The sequence below is a fragment of the Protopterus annectens genome, chromosome 10.part0, assembly GCF_019279795.1.
Source record: "Protopterus annectens isolate FY-2018-M chromosome 10.part0, PAN1.0, whole genome shotgun sequence".
NCBI classification, from domain to species: Eukaryota; Metazoa; Chordata; order Ceratodontiformes; family Protopteridae; genus Protopterus; species Protopterus annectens.
This window is the reverse complement of record NC_056744.1, coordinates 122,615,761-122,633,445: the sequence shown is the minus strand read 5'-3', so window position 1 is coordinate 122,633,445 and position 17,685 is coordinate 122,615,761. Positions and strand designations below refer to the sequence as shown.

General features: G+C 43.2%; 1 protein-coding gene across 1 annotated transcript in view; it reads right to left on the bottom strand.

Moving 5' to 3' along the window:
* PSMD12 (proteasome 26S subunit, non-ATPase 12) overlaps nucleotides 1–17,685 on the bottom strand; it is a 694,608-nt gene that overhangs the window by 116,579 nt on the left and 560,344 nt on the right. Inside the window, exon 8 of the mRNA XM_044085094.1 lies at nucleotides 6,571–6,683. Within this exon, the coding sequence (XP_043941029.1) occupies nucleotides 6,571–6,683 (113 nt within the window). The remainder of the gene's footprint in view (nucleotides 1–6,570; nucleotides 6,684–17,685) is intronic.

The following is a 17,685-nucleotide window of genomic DNA, read 5'->3' as shown; positions in this document are numbered from 1 at the left end:
CTCTACATGTACGTGTGTGTGTGTGTGTGTGTGTGTGTGCGTGTGTGTGTGCATATATACACACACACACAGACACACACATACAGTTATTTGTGTGTGTGTGTGTACCAAAATATCAATGCAGCTCATCTGCCTACCCATCAATCTCTTGTCTCCTGCCGTAGGTAACATAGACAAGTCTTGACGGGCTCAGTCTGAAAGGGGAAGGGTCACTTTAAAGTACTGTAATGGGGTTAAAGTGTACAACATCATTAACAACCTACTGTCCCATATAAAGAGCTCATTAGCTGCACCCCATGTAGCATGTAGGTGTGAAGCCTCTGTGTATAAAGTCAACACACCTACAAAGAAATATGGGCATGGTACTTAAAGAAATAAAAACTACAGTTTTGTACCTACCATTAATGTAGATGTTCGAGTGCTAATACAGCTGTAGTCATAACAGATGCGTTTTCCTGCTGTCAGGCGGGTCCTCGGTCGGCCAAATTCCAAAGTCTAGGTCCGGCGTCGGTTATTGTCGCTTCCTCCCTGACGTCAGTGCGACAGGTGTATAAAAGATCCAGCCGAAGCCATTTTCTTCAGTTTTTCTTGCCCCAGATGTTAGGTGCCCCCAGAAGGAAGGCAATACATAAAATTTTGTAATAATGCAATGCAATATAATCAAAAAACAGTAGTTGCAAGCAAACACACCATAAAAGAATACCCCTAGAGGGGAAGGAGGGAGGGAAACCTGGACTGCAGCTGTATTAGCACTCGAACATCTACATTTATGGTAGGTACAAAACTGTACTATGTTCATCGTGCATACAGCTGCAGTCATAACAGATGGGTAGAATCCCAAAGCTAAAAAAGGGGTGGTAGGCACTAGGAGGAGCCAGGATGCCCTGCAAGACTGCAGTGGCAAAGCCTGCTCTAGATTTGGAGTATAATGGTAGGTGATAGTGCTTGGAGAAGGTATGTACGGAACTCCAAGTGGCTGCTTCCAAAATATCTTTGGTAGGAACCCCCCTGAGAAAAGCTGTAGAGGTAGCTGTGGCACTTGTGGAGTGAGATCTGATGCCTGCAGGTACAGATTTACCATGAAAAGAGTAACAAAAGCATATGCAGTGGGCTATCCACTTTGAGACTGTCTGTTTGGAAATAGGCTTCCCTTGAGCTCCTGCAGCATAGGACACAAAGAGTTGCTCTGATTTTCTGAAAGGCTTTGTTCTGTCCAAATAATAATGCAGCTGTCTGTGAATGTCCAAGGAATGTAGCAGTCTTTCCCCTTTGTTTTGAGGATTAGGGTAGAAGGTAGGTAAGTGGATAGCCTGATTCAAGGCTACCCTGGATACTACCTTTGGCATAAAGGATGGATTGGTTCGTAAGGTAACTCTGTCCTGATGGAAAATGATGAAAGGCTGCACAGCCATGAGGGCTTGTAGTTCCGAAACCCTGCAAGCTGAAGTGATTGCCAGGAGGAAGGCTGTTTTCCAAGACAAGTATTGTAGTTCTGTTGAAGCAGCTGGCTCAAAAGGAGGCAAGGTCAGTTTTTCTAGTATGAAATTGAGGTCCCAAGCAGGTACTGGTTGTTTTCTTTGGGGTTTTATATTCTTAGCCCCTCTGAGGCACTGTCTTAAGAGGGGGTGAGAGAATAAAGGAGGATCAGTGTTGTATTTTGCAAAAATGGCTGAGGCATGGATTTTGATGGAGGAGAATGAAAGTCCATTGCTTAGCATCTCAGCTAGGTACTGTAATATTTGGGGTAAATTTAGTATTCCTGGATTCTGACCCTTTTTCTCATTCCAGGCACAAAACCGTTTCCATTTTGCAGAGTAGGCTTTTCTTGTAGAAGGTCTTCTGGCCTCCAAAATGACATCCTGCACCTCCTTGGAGAGTAGGGCCTGTTGTGAATTTAAGGAATCTTCCATGCGGCTAGACCGAGTGTTTTCAGCTGACTGTGTAGAGTTTTGAAGTTGTGCTGAGTCAGTAGAAGAGGCATTAGAGGCAGGATCCATGGTGGGGAATGCGTCAGGCTTTTCAGGAGTGGGTACCAGTGTTGTCTTGGCCAGTCTGGAGCAATGAGCATCATCTTTGGTCTGTCTGCTCTGGTTTTTAATAGAACTTTGGGCAGCAGAGGGAGAGGTGGAAAGGCATAAACTGTCATTGTTGCCCAACTGAAGGAGAGTGCGTCCACCTTCCAGGCCTGTGGATGAAAGGTCCTTGAGCAGAATTTTGCCAATTGGTGATTTCTGTGGGAGGCAAAGAGATCTATGTCTGGCCTTCCCCATGCTTGAGTTATCCTTGTGAAAACTTGAGGATGCAACTTCCATTCGTGTGGATCTGTCATATTTCTGCTTAGGTTGTCTTGTCTGCCAGTGTGTTTTCCTTGCCTGGCAGGTACTGTGCTTGAAGCTCGATTTGTGATTCTAGAGCCATGTTCCAAAGAGACATGGCTTGCCTGCATAGGGGGTATGAATGGGTACCTCCCTGTTTGTTTATGTACCACATTACTGTGGTGTTGTCCGTCCTTATCAATAGCTGGCCTGGATGCAGTAGGTCCTTGAAAGCTACAATAGCATTTATTACCGCTAGCATTTCCTTCTGATTGATGTGTAGGTGCTTTTCTTTTTGGGATCATTTGCCCTGAATGCACCGATCTGTCATGTGCGCCCCCCAGGCGTAGTCCGAAGCGTCTGTTGTGATGATTTGATTTGCTTGAGGCTTGCAGAATGGGAGACCTGTGTTTCTTTGGCATGCTTGAGCCCACCACAGAAATTCCTTTTGAAGACATGGAATTAGTGGTATTATTGTTTCCAAACTGTGGCTGTGTTGAGACCATAGTTTTTTTAGGTACCATTGAAGTTTCCTCATATGCAGCTTTGCACATGGGATTAGTAGGATGCAAGATGCCATGAATCCCAGAGCCTGCAGGATTTTCCTTGCAGTCAGCCTAGTGAAAGTTGCCAGTTTTCTGAAGTATTGAGATAGTTGCCTTTGTTTCTCTGGCGTGAGGTAGGCCATCTGGGTGTTTGTATCCAAGCTGGCACCCAGGAAAATTATTGTTTGAGAGGGTATTAGCCTTGATTTCTTTTTGCTGACTGTGTATCCCAGAGAATTCAACAACATTATTACAAACGCCAGATGTTTCATAAGTATGTGCTTGCTGTCCGCTTGGATCAGGCAGTCGTCCAGATAAGGGTATATTTGTATCCCTTGAAATCTGCAGTAGGTGATTACTGATGCCAGGCATTTCGTGAACACTCTGGGCGCAGTAGATAAGCCAAAGGGCAATGCAGAGAATTGATAATGGGTTGAACCTGCAAGAAATCTGAGGTATCTTCTGCAATCTTGTCTGATTGGGACATGCAGGTATGCCTCCTTGAGGTCCAATGTTACCAGCCAAGACTCCTTGCCCAGCATGGGAAGAAGCTGCTGTAATGTGAGCATCTTGAATTTTGGTACGAGTAAAAAAAAAAAAAAACGTTTAGGGTGGATAGGTCCAAAATAGGTCTCCAATCTTTTCCCTTCCTTGGTACCAGGAATAGTCTGGAATAAAAACCTTGACCCTGTTCTTGTACAGGTACCTCTTGAATAGCTTTCATGTCCATGAGATCTGAAATTTGTTTCTGTGCCTCTGCCCTTTGATTGTGTGGCAGGTTTGGCATGCCTCTCATTTTTGGAAGGGTGTGAAAGTGAAATATGTAGCCGCTGTCTATAATGTCCAGGATCCATTTGTCTTTTGTGACAATATGCCAATTTTTCGAAAATAATGCCAGTTTTCCGCCTAAAGGTGCTGCCATTTGAGCCTTGCTTGGCATGCAAAGGGGAAAGTCAGTGGTTCTGCTTTCTGAATGGCTGTGAACTATCCTCACCACCTCTTTGTGTGGGTGCTTGCCATTGTCTGCCTCTAAATGATCCTTGAGATTGCCCTCTGCCCCTCGGGCGCCTGTATCTACCTCTTTGGGGTCTGTCCGTGGCTGGAAAGGACCAATTTTTAGAAGGCCAGTTTCTACTGAAACGTGGAGGTTGTACCTGTAGGAAATCTTTTACTGTTTGCATTGATTTTGCCTTCTCCTCCATTTTCTTTAATACCTCCTCAGCTTTAACACCAAACAATACATCTTTTTGCAGTGGGGCATCTAGCAATTAAGCTTTGACATGATCTGGTAAGGTTTGCTCTTTGAGCCAGGCATGCCTACGTATGACTGATCCTGTAACAGCAGCTCTACATGAGGCCTCTAAAGCATCAAAACCACATTGCAAGGTATGTTTACCCATTTGTTCTGCACTATGTATCAAATCCTGCAACTCCTTCAAGTCTGGTTGTTCAGGTTGTGACATTTTGTTTCTCAGCTGTGATGACAGAAATTGTTGGTACTTTAACATATGGAACTGACACAGTTTAATACCCTCATGGTTAAGGTGGCCGAGGTGTAAACCTTTTTCCCCCATCTCTATGAAGCTCTGGAATCTCTCTCTGAAGGTAATGGATTTTTAGCAGTAGAGGCCTTAATTCCCTTGGGACCCTGTGATATAGTTTCTGGGTCAGCCGCATGGCTTTTGTATAGGAATTGGTGTGAGTCAGGAACCCGGTAATACCTGTCAGGCTTGACTGGAGCTGGAGGTAAAGAATCTGGGTTAAGGCAAGCCTCTGAATACACATCATCTAGAATGTCTAAGACAGGAGGTATAGCCAGAGGCCTGTGCTGAGGGAGCAAGAGGAAATCTCTAAGCCTTTTCTTGGAGTCTGAGTACTCTTGGCCTTCCCAGTGGAAGTGTTCCCTCAAGGTATGTAAGGTTTCCCCAAAAGAGTAATCCTCGGGGGGGGGGGGGGGGCAAATGGACTCCGCTGCATCAGAATCTTCAAAAGGGGAGTAAGAATGTTCCTGGTCTTCAGAATGTTCTGAAATAATGGAGGCCTGGTCCGAGGAGGGGGATTCTTCCTCCACTCTGGGTCTTTTGTCCATGGGGGGGGGGGGGGTTGAGAACCCCTAATAAGAGTAATCAAATCCTCAGCCATTTTGAGCAACTGCTTTTTAGGCATGGGGCCTTGAGAAGGGCCCTGTGGAGCTTGTTTTTTAGAATGCATGGCTGATTTAGACTTGGTGAAAGCCTTGATGGAAAAAGAAGAGGAAGGCCTGTAGACACCTTGAGGGGTGGCAGGTCTATCTAAACTCTGAGTTTCACCGCCAATAGTGGCTTCGGTATCTGTAGTCGGGGTGTGGGCCGAAGGGCCTGCGACCTTGGGTACAGAAGACACCGCCAATGAAGTGTCGACTGGAGTCGGAGTATCCGACGACATAATGTAATTAAACTTTTTGCCAAAATAGTGTTGGGCGAACTCTGCCCGACGCTTAATAGTGCGTCTGTTGAATGTAGCACAAAAACGACAGGCCGTGACGTCGTGGTCTGGGCCTAGGCAAGGAATGCAGAGGGAATGAAAATCCTTATGCGGTATTTGCTTCCCACAAGAAATGTAATTATTAACTTTGTCTGACATCGGTCTGAGGCAAGAAAAGTTTCCCCAATGGGGTACTTAGCTTTCAAGAAGACTTTGGTTGAAAAATATTCGTAATCTCAGGAGCTGGCCGACCGGCACTTGCGAACTGCTTCTGCTTCGGGCACCGCGCGGCAAGAAACACTGAAGAAAATGGGGTCAGCTGGATCTTTTATACCCCTGTCGCACTGACGTCACGGAGGAAGCGACGACAACCGACGCCGGACCTAGACCTTGGAATTCGGCAGACCGAGGACCCGCCTGACGGCAGGAAAACCCATCTGTTATGACTGCAGTTGTATGCACGATGAACATCAGGCAGCATCCAGGCACCATAAAATGGTTTAGCAAAGATCCAACAAAATTCCTTGGTGTATTCCACAAAAATGTGGCTGTCAAGTTATATACTACATGCTACCGCAGAAGTACAACACAGTAGCCTAAGCACATATGTTATGCTATCTGAAATAAAGACCTGCCAATAACAAGAACAGTTACGCAAACAATTAAAAAAAAAATAATAATAAAACAGCCATATAAAAAGGTTCACAGCCTGGAGAATAAGACATCCATTATAAATCAATCATGAAAACATTACAGTATCTTTACAGCTTATCTGTTTCTACCAATGTGAAAATAAATGTTTACAGTGGTCTTTTATTACTATGCAGTGGCATGTAGAGTGGCATAACCAGTTGCAGTGACAGGAAATAGCCAAGTAATTTGGCTTACATTTTTAAAGACAAACTGTGCTAGAACTTAGCATACAAAGTGAATCTATGTCTGATTTCCTCAACTTCCAGTTTCACACTTGCAACCATACATAAAAGGCTTGAACTGTCTTTTGTTTGCAAGCTAGATTTTTACTAATTTACAAAAGGCAAGGCAAAAAAAAGTCTACGGTTGAAACCTAATGATTTCAGAAAACTGCAAGCTGCCTGAAGTAACCAGTTTGTTTATTCTACAGTACAGTTAAAGACTACTGAAAATTGGCATTAAACAGTAATAATGTTTCACAGACTGAAAACAGATGAACATTTTCAAATGCTTCTTAAGGAAAATAAAAGTTAACTGTAAAGCAAGGAACTTACTTATACTTAGGAATGTCTTCTAGTTTTTTATCAGTGCTAATTCTGTGGACCAAGTCGGACTGTTCATTGTCATATGGTGACAAAATTACATACAGAACAACACTCTTCAAGGCCTAGTGCAAAGAAAGATAAAACACATCTGTAACAGACACTTAATAACATGGTCTAAGATGGTCAAATTAGTAAACTGTCTGCAATAAAATGCACATGCCAAGAAAGCCTTCATTACTTTTTCCATCTTATAATAGATGAGAATAAGGTGCTGTGCCACAATATATGCAACATAGTTACAGCTTATGTTCTACTATTTTACTACATGCAGTTATAGGGTGGTGCAGTGTCACAGAGGACAGGGTTGCCGCCTCACAATAAGAGGTTCCCAGTTTGATTCTTGACTGGGGTGCCTTCTGTGCGGAGTCTACATGTCCTCCCTGTGTTCACTTTGGTTTCCTCCAGGTACTCTGGTTTCCTCCCACATTACAAAGACATGCAGTAGGTTGGCTGGACACACTAAACTAGCCGTAGGTTTCAGTATGCATGCAAGTGTGTGGTAGGTATAGCCACGCGGCGGTATAAACATTGGCTCGAGGTGATTGTCACTGTTGAAGTGACATCCTGACCCCATATGCAGAAATGCAAAAAAAAGGGGTTGTGGATGGGTGTGTGTGTGTGTGTGTACATATATGTATGTACGCATATGAATCTACACTGAAATATCGAGTCCCAATTAACTGAACGTCATAATACTGAAATGAAAATCGTGAAAACAAATACCCAATGGTGAAGTTTTCCCAGGGTAAGAAACACCTGTCCAAACTTACATGAAACATGAAGGAGGTACGTAAAACCCACTTAGGTGGGGTGGGGGGGGGGGTTGTACCCCCAACTATATATACCAACTCCAGGATTGCACTACAGTGGAGAAAAGGGCATGCTGGGCAAGTGGTTGCTTAACCTGAGAAAAACTTCGCCGTTCAGTATTTCTGTTTTCAAGATTTTAGTCTCGATATTATGACGTTCGGTTAACTGGGGACTCGATGTTTCGCACTCGAGCACACAGACACACACACACACACACACACACACACACACACACACACACACACACACACACACACACAGCATTAGAGCTACACGAATCACCACTGCCTGAAACATATCTGTCTGATAAAGTTTGTTCTACAACATGTTTGGCAGACTTTTCAGACTGAAAAATATCTTGCTAAATCTACAACTTTTCCACATATGGTGTACAAAACACTTCTGTTTTGCAGCAGTTAGCCTCAAAGTACTGAATGACATCTATATCTTTATAGAGGAAAATCCGTCTGTAACCTATGTGCCCTGGACTTAATTACTCATTCCAAAACTGCATGATTTTGGCAAAACAACAAAATGCATTTACATACATATTTCCATTTTGCTCTCTCTCACAGATGCAAAGATCTTATACATTTAAGTCTGTTGGTATGAAAGGAACATTGCCACTCCTAATTTTTTTCAGTTTAAAGAATATTCACTTTTTAGCTTGTATTATAGAAGAAACATATGCAGAAGGCTTTTCCATTATGAGCAACTTTTTTCACTTTAAGTATTCTTTCAGAGATAACTATACAATGATTTAAAGAACTCAAGGGCATATGCTGCAGCATATATTTCAAGCAACTGTGACTCCTACAGGAAAAGTACAGTTGTGTACACTTACCATAAATGTAGATGTTCGAGTGTATTCACTGTTGCAGTCATCACATTTGGGTTATTTGCTTGCAAGTAGCCCTCACAGTCGGCCTGATTATCAAAGTCTTGGGTCCCGCGTCGGTTGCTGTCTCATCTTCCGTGACGACAGGTAGTCAGAGGTATAAAGCATGCAGCCGACGCCATTACATCAGTTTTTCTTGCCCCAGATGTCAGGTGCCCCCTAATGGGAAGCAATTAAATATATATATGCAAGGTTATACGTCCAACAAAAAAGCAAATACACCAAAAAGCTTTGAAGCATAGTAAAGGAGAATAGAGGTATAGCCAAAAGAAGTCAAGGAGGGTAACCAGGACAATAACAGTGAATACACTCGAACATCTACATTTATGGTAAGTGTACACAACTGTACTATGTTCTTTGTGTTTCAGTGTTGCAGTCATCACATTTGGATAGATTCCCAAAGCTAAGGACAGGAGGAGGAACTTAGCATTAGGACCAGCTATAAGGCCCTGCAAGACAGCAGTGGCAAAGCCAGCTCTGGATTTAGATAAAATTGGCAAATGGTAATGTTTGGTGAAAGTATGTACAGAACTCCAGGTAGCAGCTTCTAGGATGTCCCTGGTAGGGACACCTCTGAGAAAGGCTGTACAGGTAGATGCAACCCTGGTTGAGTGTGGTCTTAGCCCCTGTGGGATAGGTTTTCCATGCTGCTTATAGCATAAATTAATGCAGTGGCCTAACCATTTAGAAATAGTTTGCTTTGAAATGGCCTTCCCCTCTGCCACTGCACCAAATGCTACCAGCAGTTGTTCAGATTTCCTTTGAGGTTTAATCCTGTCCAAGTAAAATCTAAGTTGTCTGTGCACAGCTAAGGAGTGCAGTATCTGTTCCCCTTTGTTCTGTGGATTAGAAAAGAAGGTTGGTAAATGAATGGACTTATTAAGAGCGACACTGGATACTACCTTGGGCATGAAAGAGAGATTTGTCCCGAGGGACACCCTGTCCGCATGAAAGTTGAAGAAAGGCTCCACTGCCATAAGGGCCTGCAATTCAGATACTCTTCTTGCTGAAGTGATTGCTAAAAGGAAGGCTGTTTTCCAAGAAAGGAATTTTAACTCTGCACTTGGCAGCTGGCTCAGAAGAAGGTAGAGTGAGATTTTCCAATACAAAGTTAAGGTCACAGGCTGGAGTTGGGGCTCTCCTGGGTGGTCTTAAGTTTTTGGCCCCTCTGAGGAATTGCTTGAGCAGTGGATGAGAGAAGAGGGGTTGGTTCTGTGTTGTAATGAGCTGAAATGGCTGAGTCATTAATTTTGATGGAGGAAAAAGAAAGGCCCTTGTGAAGCATCTCGGTTAAGTATTGCAGAATCTGAAGTAAACTGGGCGCTGCTGTGGCCATCCCTTGAATTTAGCTCCAGGCAAATAATCTTTTCCATTTTTCAGCATAAGATTTTCTAGTACCAGGCCTCCTTGCCTCCAAAATTACATCCAACACTTGTTTGCTGAGGGATGGTAACGGAGAGATAAGGTAATTAGCCAGGCTGCCAGGTTTAGGGTTTGAAGCTGAGGACGCAGAATCTGGCCCTCCTGCTGTGACAGCAGGGTAGGGGTCTGAGGCAGGTGCTATGCAACCAGCAGTGACACACTGCGTAAGAGGGGGTACACCAGTGTTGGCGTGGCCATTCTGGTGCAATCAGTATCGTCCTCGGTTTGTCCTGTTTGATCTTTAGTAGTGACCTTGGAGAGGAGAGGCAGAGGAGGAAAGGCATAAACTGAAAGACAGGGCATCCACTTTCCAAGCTTGTTTGTGGGGAGTCCTTGCGCAGAATTTGTCCAATTGGTAGTGCTGTGGGGAGGAAAACTGGTCTATATCTGGGCTCCCCCATTTGTTTATCAACATGTTGAAAGTCTTTGGTTTCAGTTTCCACTCGTGTGGGTCTATGAAATTTCTGCTTAGTTAGTCTGCCAGTGTATTTAGTTTTCCTGACAGGAATTGAGCCTGTAGATGCACTTGGTAGCTCAAGGCTGTGTTCCACAGAGCCATGGTTAGTCTGCAGAGGAAGTATGAATGGGTACCGCCTGCTTGTTTATGTACCACATAACAGTGATGTTTGTCCGTCTTTACCATTAATTGTCCTGGAAAAATGTGGTCCTTGAAGGCTGTCAGAGCATTCTGTACAGCTAACATTTCTTTTTGATTGATATGCAGGCGCATTTAACTTGGGTTCCATTTGCCCTGAATGCACTTCCCTGGCAGGTGAGCCCCCCCCATGCATAGTCTGATGTGTCTGTTGTTAGGGTTTGGGCGGCAGGGGGTAGAGTGAATGGGAGTCCCTTGTTTTGGTGGCAGGCCTCTGCCCACCAAAGGAACTCTTAGCTGTAGGCAAGGTATGATAGGAATCATTGCTTCTAGATCCTGAGAATGTTGACACCATAGGCTTTTTAGATACCACTGTAGTTTCCTCACATGCAGTCTTACGTATGGAATTAGGAGAATGCAGGAGGCCATGAACCCCAAGGCTTGCAGTATTTGGCTTGCAGATAGCAGGGTTTTTGTGGCCATTAGTTTGAAGTAAGTTGTCAAATGAATTTGTTTCTCTAGTGTGAGGAAAGCCATCTGGGAAGTTGCGTTCAAGCTTGCTCCCAGGAATGTAATTTGTTGACAGGGTGCAAGATGTGATTTATTTTCGTTTATGGTGTACCCCAGACAAGTTAGCACCTTTTGTACAAATGCCAGATGATTCAAAAGTATGTCCTGGCTTTCTGAATAAACTAGACAATTGTCCAGGTATGGGTATATTTGAATATTTCTTTGCCTGCAAAATGCAATTACTGGAGCTAGGCACTTTGTGAATACCCTGGGCTCAGTAGATAAGCCAAAGGGCAGTGCAGAGAACTGATAGTGCATGTAGCCTGCTTTGAAGTGTAGTTTTCTTCTGCAAGATTCCCTGATTGGGATATGCAGGTAGGCTTCCTTTAAATCCAGTGTTGCCAACAAGGCATCCTTGCCTAGCATAGGAAGCAACTGGTGAAGAATTAGCATCTTGAATTTTGGGATCACCAAAAAGGTGTTTAGGATAGAAAAGTCCAGGATATGATGCCATAAGTTGTCTTTTCTGGGTACCAGGAAAAGTCTTGAGTAGAAACCTTGTCCCTTTTCCTCTTCAGGTACAGTTTGAATAGCCCTTATGCTTAAGAGAGAAAGAGTACTTGCTTTTGAGCCTCTGCCCACTGATTTGGGGGTAGATATGGCCAACCGTTTGGGGCTGGTAATATGTGGAAGTGAAATCTGTATCCTTGGGAAACAGAATGTAAAACCAATTTGTCCTGGGTAATGAGTTCCAAGTTTTTTGCCTGCAGAGCAATCTTTCCCCCTAAAGGAGCAGTCAGTTGAGAAGTGCTTGGAAGTATTAAAGTTAAGTCATTGAGACAGCTTACCATGGGGGGGGGGGGGTACTACTCCCTGATTTGGAAGTGGGAGCCCCCCACTGCTTACTCCTGTGCGTACACTGGGACTGAAGCCTGGGTGTTCTGCTGGTTCTGGTTTTGGACTGAAGGCCTAGAAGAGGCAGGAAAGGACCAATTCTTAGAGGGCCAATGCCTACTAAATCTTGGAGGTTTTACTTGCAGGAAATCTTTAACAGTTTGCATAGATTTAGCTTTTTTCTCCATCGTTTTAAGTACTTTCGGTCCTGATTTAAGGGAGCATCCAGCAATTTAGCTTTAACATGATCTAGCAAGGATTGCTCCTTAAACCAAGCATGCCTTCTAAGTACAGACCCAGTGACAGCAGCCCTGCAAGATGCCTCTAATAAATCAAAACCACACTGCAAAGTACGTTTTCCAACAAGTTCAGCAGAATGCATTAAATCCTGTAAATCCTTATTTTCAGCACAGTCAAGAATCAACATCATTTTCTGTTTAAGCAATCCAATAATATGCTGCTAATACTTTAACATATGAAACTGGCAGTTTAAGGCCCTAATGGCCAAGGTTGCAGAAGTGTATATCTTCTTACCCCATCTATCCAGCGCCCTGGAATCTTTATCAGAGGGGGGTAGGATTTTTGGCAGTAGTAGCCTTAATGCCCTTGGATCCCTGAGAAATGGTCTCAGGATCCGCAATAGGATTTTTAAAAAGGAACTTGTGAGAGTCAGGAACCCTGTAATACCTATCAGGTTTTCTCGGAGCAGGAGGTAAAGAGTCAGAGCTAGATTCCGAAAAGGCATCATCAACATTATCGAATACATGAGGGATAGCTAAAGGCCCGTATTGGGGCAGGAGTAAGAAATCCCTGAGCCTCTTTTTAGAATCAGAGTAATCCTGGCTTTCCCAGCAGAAATGCTCCCTAAGAGTATGCAAGGTTTCATCAAAAGAGAAATCCTCTGGGGGGAAGCAAAGGGAATAGAGTCCTCTGCATCAGAATCCTCATAGGTAGATAAGGGTAAATCCTGTTCATCAGAGGAAACAGAAATTTCAGATTCCTGATCAGAAATATCATAAGCAAATTCAGTCCTAGGTCTCTTAGAGGGGGAAGGTTGGCTTCCCCTGATTAAAGTAATAAGGTCTTCAGCCATTCTTATCATTTGCTTTTTAGGCAAAGAGGCCTGACCATGTGGTCTGGGCATCAGTTTTCTAGGAATGGTTCGAGTTTTAGGCCTTGAAGAAGAAGATGGCGCCAGTTTAATATGCAAGTCAGTAGGCCTGAATACACACTCAGAAGCCGGTGCCTGCACAGCGGCTCCAGACCCATCCAAGGTAGAGACATCCGCAGGTTCCATAGTTGAAGCATCTCACGGTATACCAGACTCCAAATGGGTCTCAGTAGAGGCCTGCAAATCTGAAGTAGCGGGTATCAGGGGCTATGAAAGCACCTCACTGAGTACCGGCGAACTGGCGACTAGTTTAGGTAAAGCGTCGTCGGCAGCTTTGGACCTAGGCGGTCTGTTTCTGTCTTTATCTTTGCGTTTTTTCGGAATGTCGGTAGTCAGGTGGCTTACCGAAGACATATTTGGATAATTGAACCGAGTACCAAAATATTTAGAAGCGTAAATATACAGACGATGAACAGTTCACTGTTTAAATAAGGCACAAAACCGACAGTGAGGTACGTTGTGGTCAGGGCCTAGGCAAGGAATACAGTACGAATGAAAATCTTTATGAGGTATTTGCTTTCCACAAGAAATACAATTACTGACTTTTACTGACATCGGTTTAGAGCAAGAAAAAGTTTCCCTAACGGGGTACTTAGCTTTAGTTGAAGACTTCGGTACTGAAACTTGAAAATGAAAATTGCAGGAGTCGGCCGACCGGCACTTGCGAACTGCTGCTGCTTTGGGCATCGCATGGCAAGAAAGACTGATGTAATGATGTCAGCTGCATGCTTTATACCCCTGACTACCTGACGTCATAGAAGATGAGAAAGCAACCGACGCAGGACTCAAGACTTTGATAATCAGGCCGACTGAAGGCTACTGCAAGCAGATAACCCAAATGTGATGACTGCAACAGTGAAACACGAAGAACATCAGTGTAGTCATATACCATCACACACAAGCATACATAGATACAGGACCACGTTCAAAATCACAACCATAACATTCTTTAGGATAACTAACTCCAATAAGAAAATACTGAAAGCAGCAAAAACAAACAAAAAGAAATATGTAAAGCAAACGACCAAATTTCAAGCACTTCCACATTTACAAATGTCTAGCTTTATTTGTGAACTCCCACTAGAATCATTATGGGTTAATAGATAGCATCCTTTCAGATTCTACTTCCATAGCTAATCATCTCAGAAACGACTTTAAAAAATGTTAGTCACTACAACACACTACAGAACTACTGCTACAATAAAAAAGGAATGCTGAAATATTAACAACAGAAGTGCACAGTGCTATATCTATCTCTATATACATATACATATATATACATATACATATATATATATATATATATATATATATATATATAGATAGATAGATATATATATTTATACACACACACATATATCTATCTATATATATGTATATCTATATATATATATATATATATATATATATATATATATATATATATATATCTTACAGGTGTGTACACTTATTATAAATGTAGATGTTCAAGTATATTCACTGTTGCAGTCATTACATTTGGGTAATCTGCTGGCAGGTTGCCCTCAGTCGGCCTGAATATCAAAGTCTTGTGTCCTGCGTCGGTTGTTGTCTCCTCTTCCATGACATCAGGTCATCAGGGGTATAAAACATGCAGCCGATGCCATTTTCTTTAGTTTTTCTTGCCCCAGATGTCAGGTGCCCCCCAAATGTGGAGGCAAAAAAAAAAAAAAAAACATATATATATATATATATATATATATATATATATATATATATATATATATATATAAATGCAATTGTAACAACATAAACTTTACCTTCATCTAAAAGCAAATACACCCCAAAGGCTGTAGAATATAGTGAAGGAAAGAGAAGCTCTAGAAAAAAGGGGGATGGCGGGTAGGTAACCCGGACTGCAACAGTGAATACACTCGAACATCTACATTTATGGTAAGTGTACACAACTGTACTATGTTCTTCGTGTTTCACTGTTGCAGTCATTACATTTGGGTAGAATCCCAAAGCTATGGATGGGAGGCTGGAATCAAATAGCATTAGGAGTGGCTATAAGGCCCTGTAGAACTGCAGTGGCAAAACCTGCCCTGGATTTAGAGAAAAGAGGCAAATGATAATGCTTTGTAAAAGTATGAACAGAGCTTCTAGAACATCTTTGGTTGGCACCCCTCTGAGAAAAGCTGCTGAGGTAGATGCAGCCATGGTGAAATGTGACCTGATTCCCTTGGGCACCGGTTTACCATGATGCAAACAGCAGAAATGAATGCAGTGACTTATCCTCTTTGAAATAGTCTGCTTTGAAATAGCCTTGGTTCCTCTGATCCTGCAGCAAATGCCAACAGTAGCTGCTCAGACTTTCTTAGAGATTTGGTCCTGTTTAAGTAGAATTTTAGTTGTCTGTGTACGTCCAAGGAATGCAGAATCCGCTCCCCCTTATTCTGCGGATTTGGGTAAAAAGTTGGCAGGTGAATAGTTTGGTTAAGAGCCACAATGGATACCACCTTAGGCATAAAGGAAGGATTGGTCCTGAGGGACACCCTGTCTGGGTAAAATATAATCAAAGGCTCCACAGCCATGAGGACCTGAAGTTCTCAAACCCTTCTTCCTGAAGTGATTGCCAGAAGGAAAGCTATTTTCCAAGATAAAAACTTTATATCTGCAGTAGCTGCTTGTTCAAAAGGAGGCAGGGTGAGCTTTTCCAACACAAAATTGAGGACCCATGCAGGAATTGGTGATCTTCTGGGAGGTCTTACATTTTCGGCCCCTCTAAGATACTGTTTTAGCAAAGGATGAGAAAAGATGGGAGGCTCCGTGTTGTAGAGCCAAGATGGCAGAGGCATGGATTTTTATAGATGAAAAAGGCCCTTGTCAAGCATCTCAGTCAAGTATTGTAAGATCTGAAGAATATTTGGCTTTGCTGTGTCAGTCCCTTGTGCTTAGCTCCAAGCACATAATCTCTTCCATTTATCAGCATAAGATTTTCTAGTACTAGGCCTTCTGGCTTCCAAAATGACATCCATCACAGATTTACCGAGAGGTATTGTTTGAATAATTATACGCTCAGCCAAGCTGCCAGGTTCAGAGTTTGGAGCTGATTGTGCAGAATTTGATTGTTCTGCTGAGACAGTAGATGAGGTATTTGAGGCAAGTACCAAGGGGGGAGTTGAGACATATTCCTTAGAATTGGACACCAGTGCTGGCGAGGCCAGTCCGGTGCAATTAGGATCATTTTTGTTTTTTCCTGTCTGACCTTGAGTAGGACCTTGGGAAGAAGAGGCAGAGGAGGAAAGGCATAGACTGATAGGTTTTTCCAACTGAAGGATAGCGCATCCACTTTCCATGCTTGTCTGTGATAAGTCCTTGTGCAGAATTTGTCCAATTGATAATTCTGGGGGGGAGGCAAATAGATCTATGTCCAGGCTGCCCAATTTCTCTGCTATCATGTCGAAGACTTGTGGATCCAGTTTTCACTCATGAGGGTCCATAAGATTTCTGCTTAGGTCGTCTGCCAGAGTATTTTGTTTTCCTGGCAGGAACTGAGCTTGAAGATGTACTTGGTAAGTCAAAGCTGTGTCCCACAATTCCATGGCTAGTCTGCAAAGGGTGTAGGAATGTGTACCCCCCCTGCTTGTTTATGTACCACATAACCGTGGTGTTGTCCGTCTTTATCAGTAGTTGTCCTGGATGAAGTAAGTCCTTGAAGGCTGTCAGGGCATTCTGAACAGCTAACATCTCTTTCTGGTTGATATGCAGATGCATTTGGTTTGGGCTCCATATGCCCTGAATGCATCCCACCGCCAGGTGGGCCCCCCAAGCATAGTCTGATGCGTCTGTAGTTAGGGTTTGTTTGGCAGGGGGTAGAGTGAAAGACCGTCCCATGTTCTGGTGACATGTCTCTGCCCACCAAAGAAGCTCCTGTTGTAGGCAGGTAATGAGAGGAATCATTGCTTCCAGACTGTGACAATGATGACTCCATAAACTTTTTAGATACCACTGTAGTTTCCTCATATGCAGTCTTGCATATGGAATTAGTAGAATGCAGGATGCCATGAACCCCAAACCCTGCAGAATTTGTCTTGCACATAACTGGGTTTTTGTTGCTATCTGTTTGAAGTAAATAGTCAGTTGCCTTTGTTTGTCTGGCATAAGATAAGCCATCTGGGCAGTTGTATTCAAGATTGCACCCAGGAATGTAATCTTTTGAGAGGGTACCAGTTGTGATTTCTTTTCGTTTGTTGTGTACCCTAGGCATGTTATAATCCTTTTTACAAACGCCAGATGTTGAAGAAGAATGTCCTTGTTTTCTGCTTGAATGAGACAGTTGTCCAAGTATGGATAGATTTGCATGCTTCTTTGTCTGCAAAATGCAATTACTGGTACCAGGCACTGGACGCAGTAGATAAGCCAAAGGGCAGAGCAGAGAATTGGTAATGCATAAAACCAGCCTTAAAGCGGAGGTATCTTCTGCACGATTCCCTTATTGGGATATGCAGATATGTCTCAAGTCTAGAGTCACTAGCCAAGTGTTCTTGCCCAGCATGGACAGAAGCTGTTGCAAAGTCAGCATTTTGAATTTTGGGATGTCCAAGAATGTGTTCAAAGTCGATAAATCCAGTATTGGGCGCCAGGCATTGTCTTTTCTGGGTACCAAGAACAGTCTTGAGTAAAACCCCTGTCCTTTTTCTAGTTTTGGTACTGGCTGAATAGCCCCCACATCCATGAGGGAAGTAACTTGTTGCTGTGCCTCTGCCCATTGATTTTGTGGCAGATCTGGCCAACCGTTTGGAA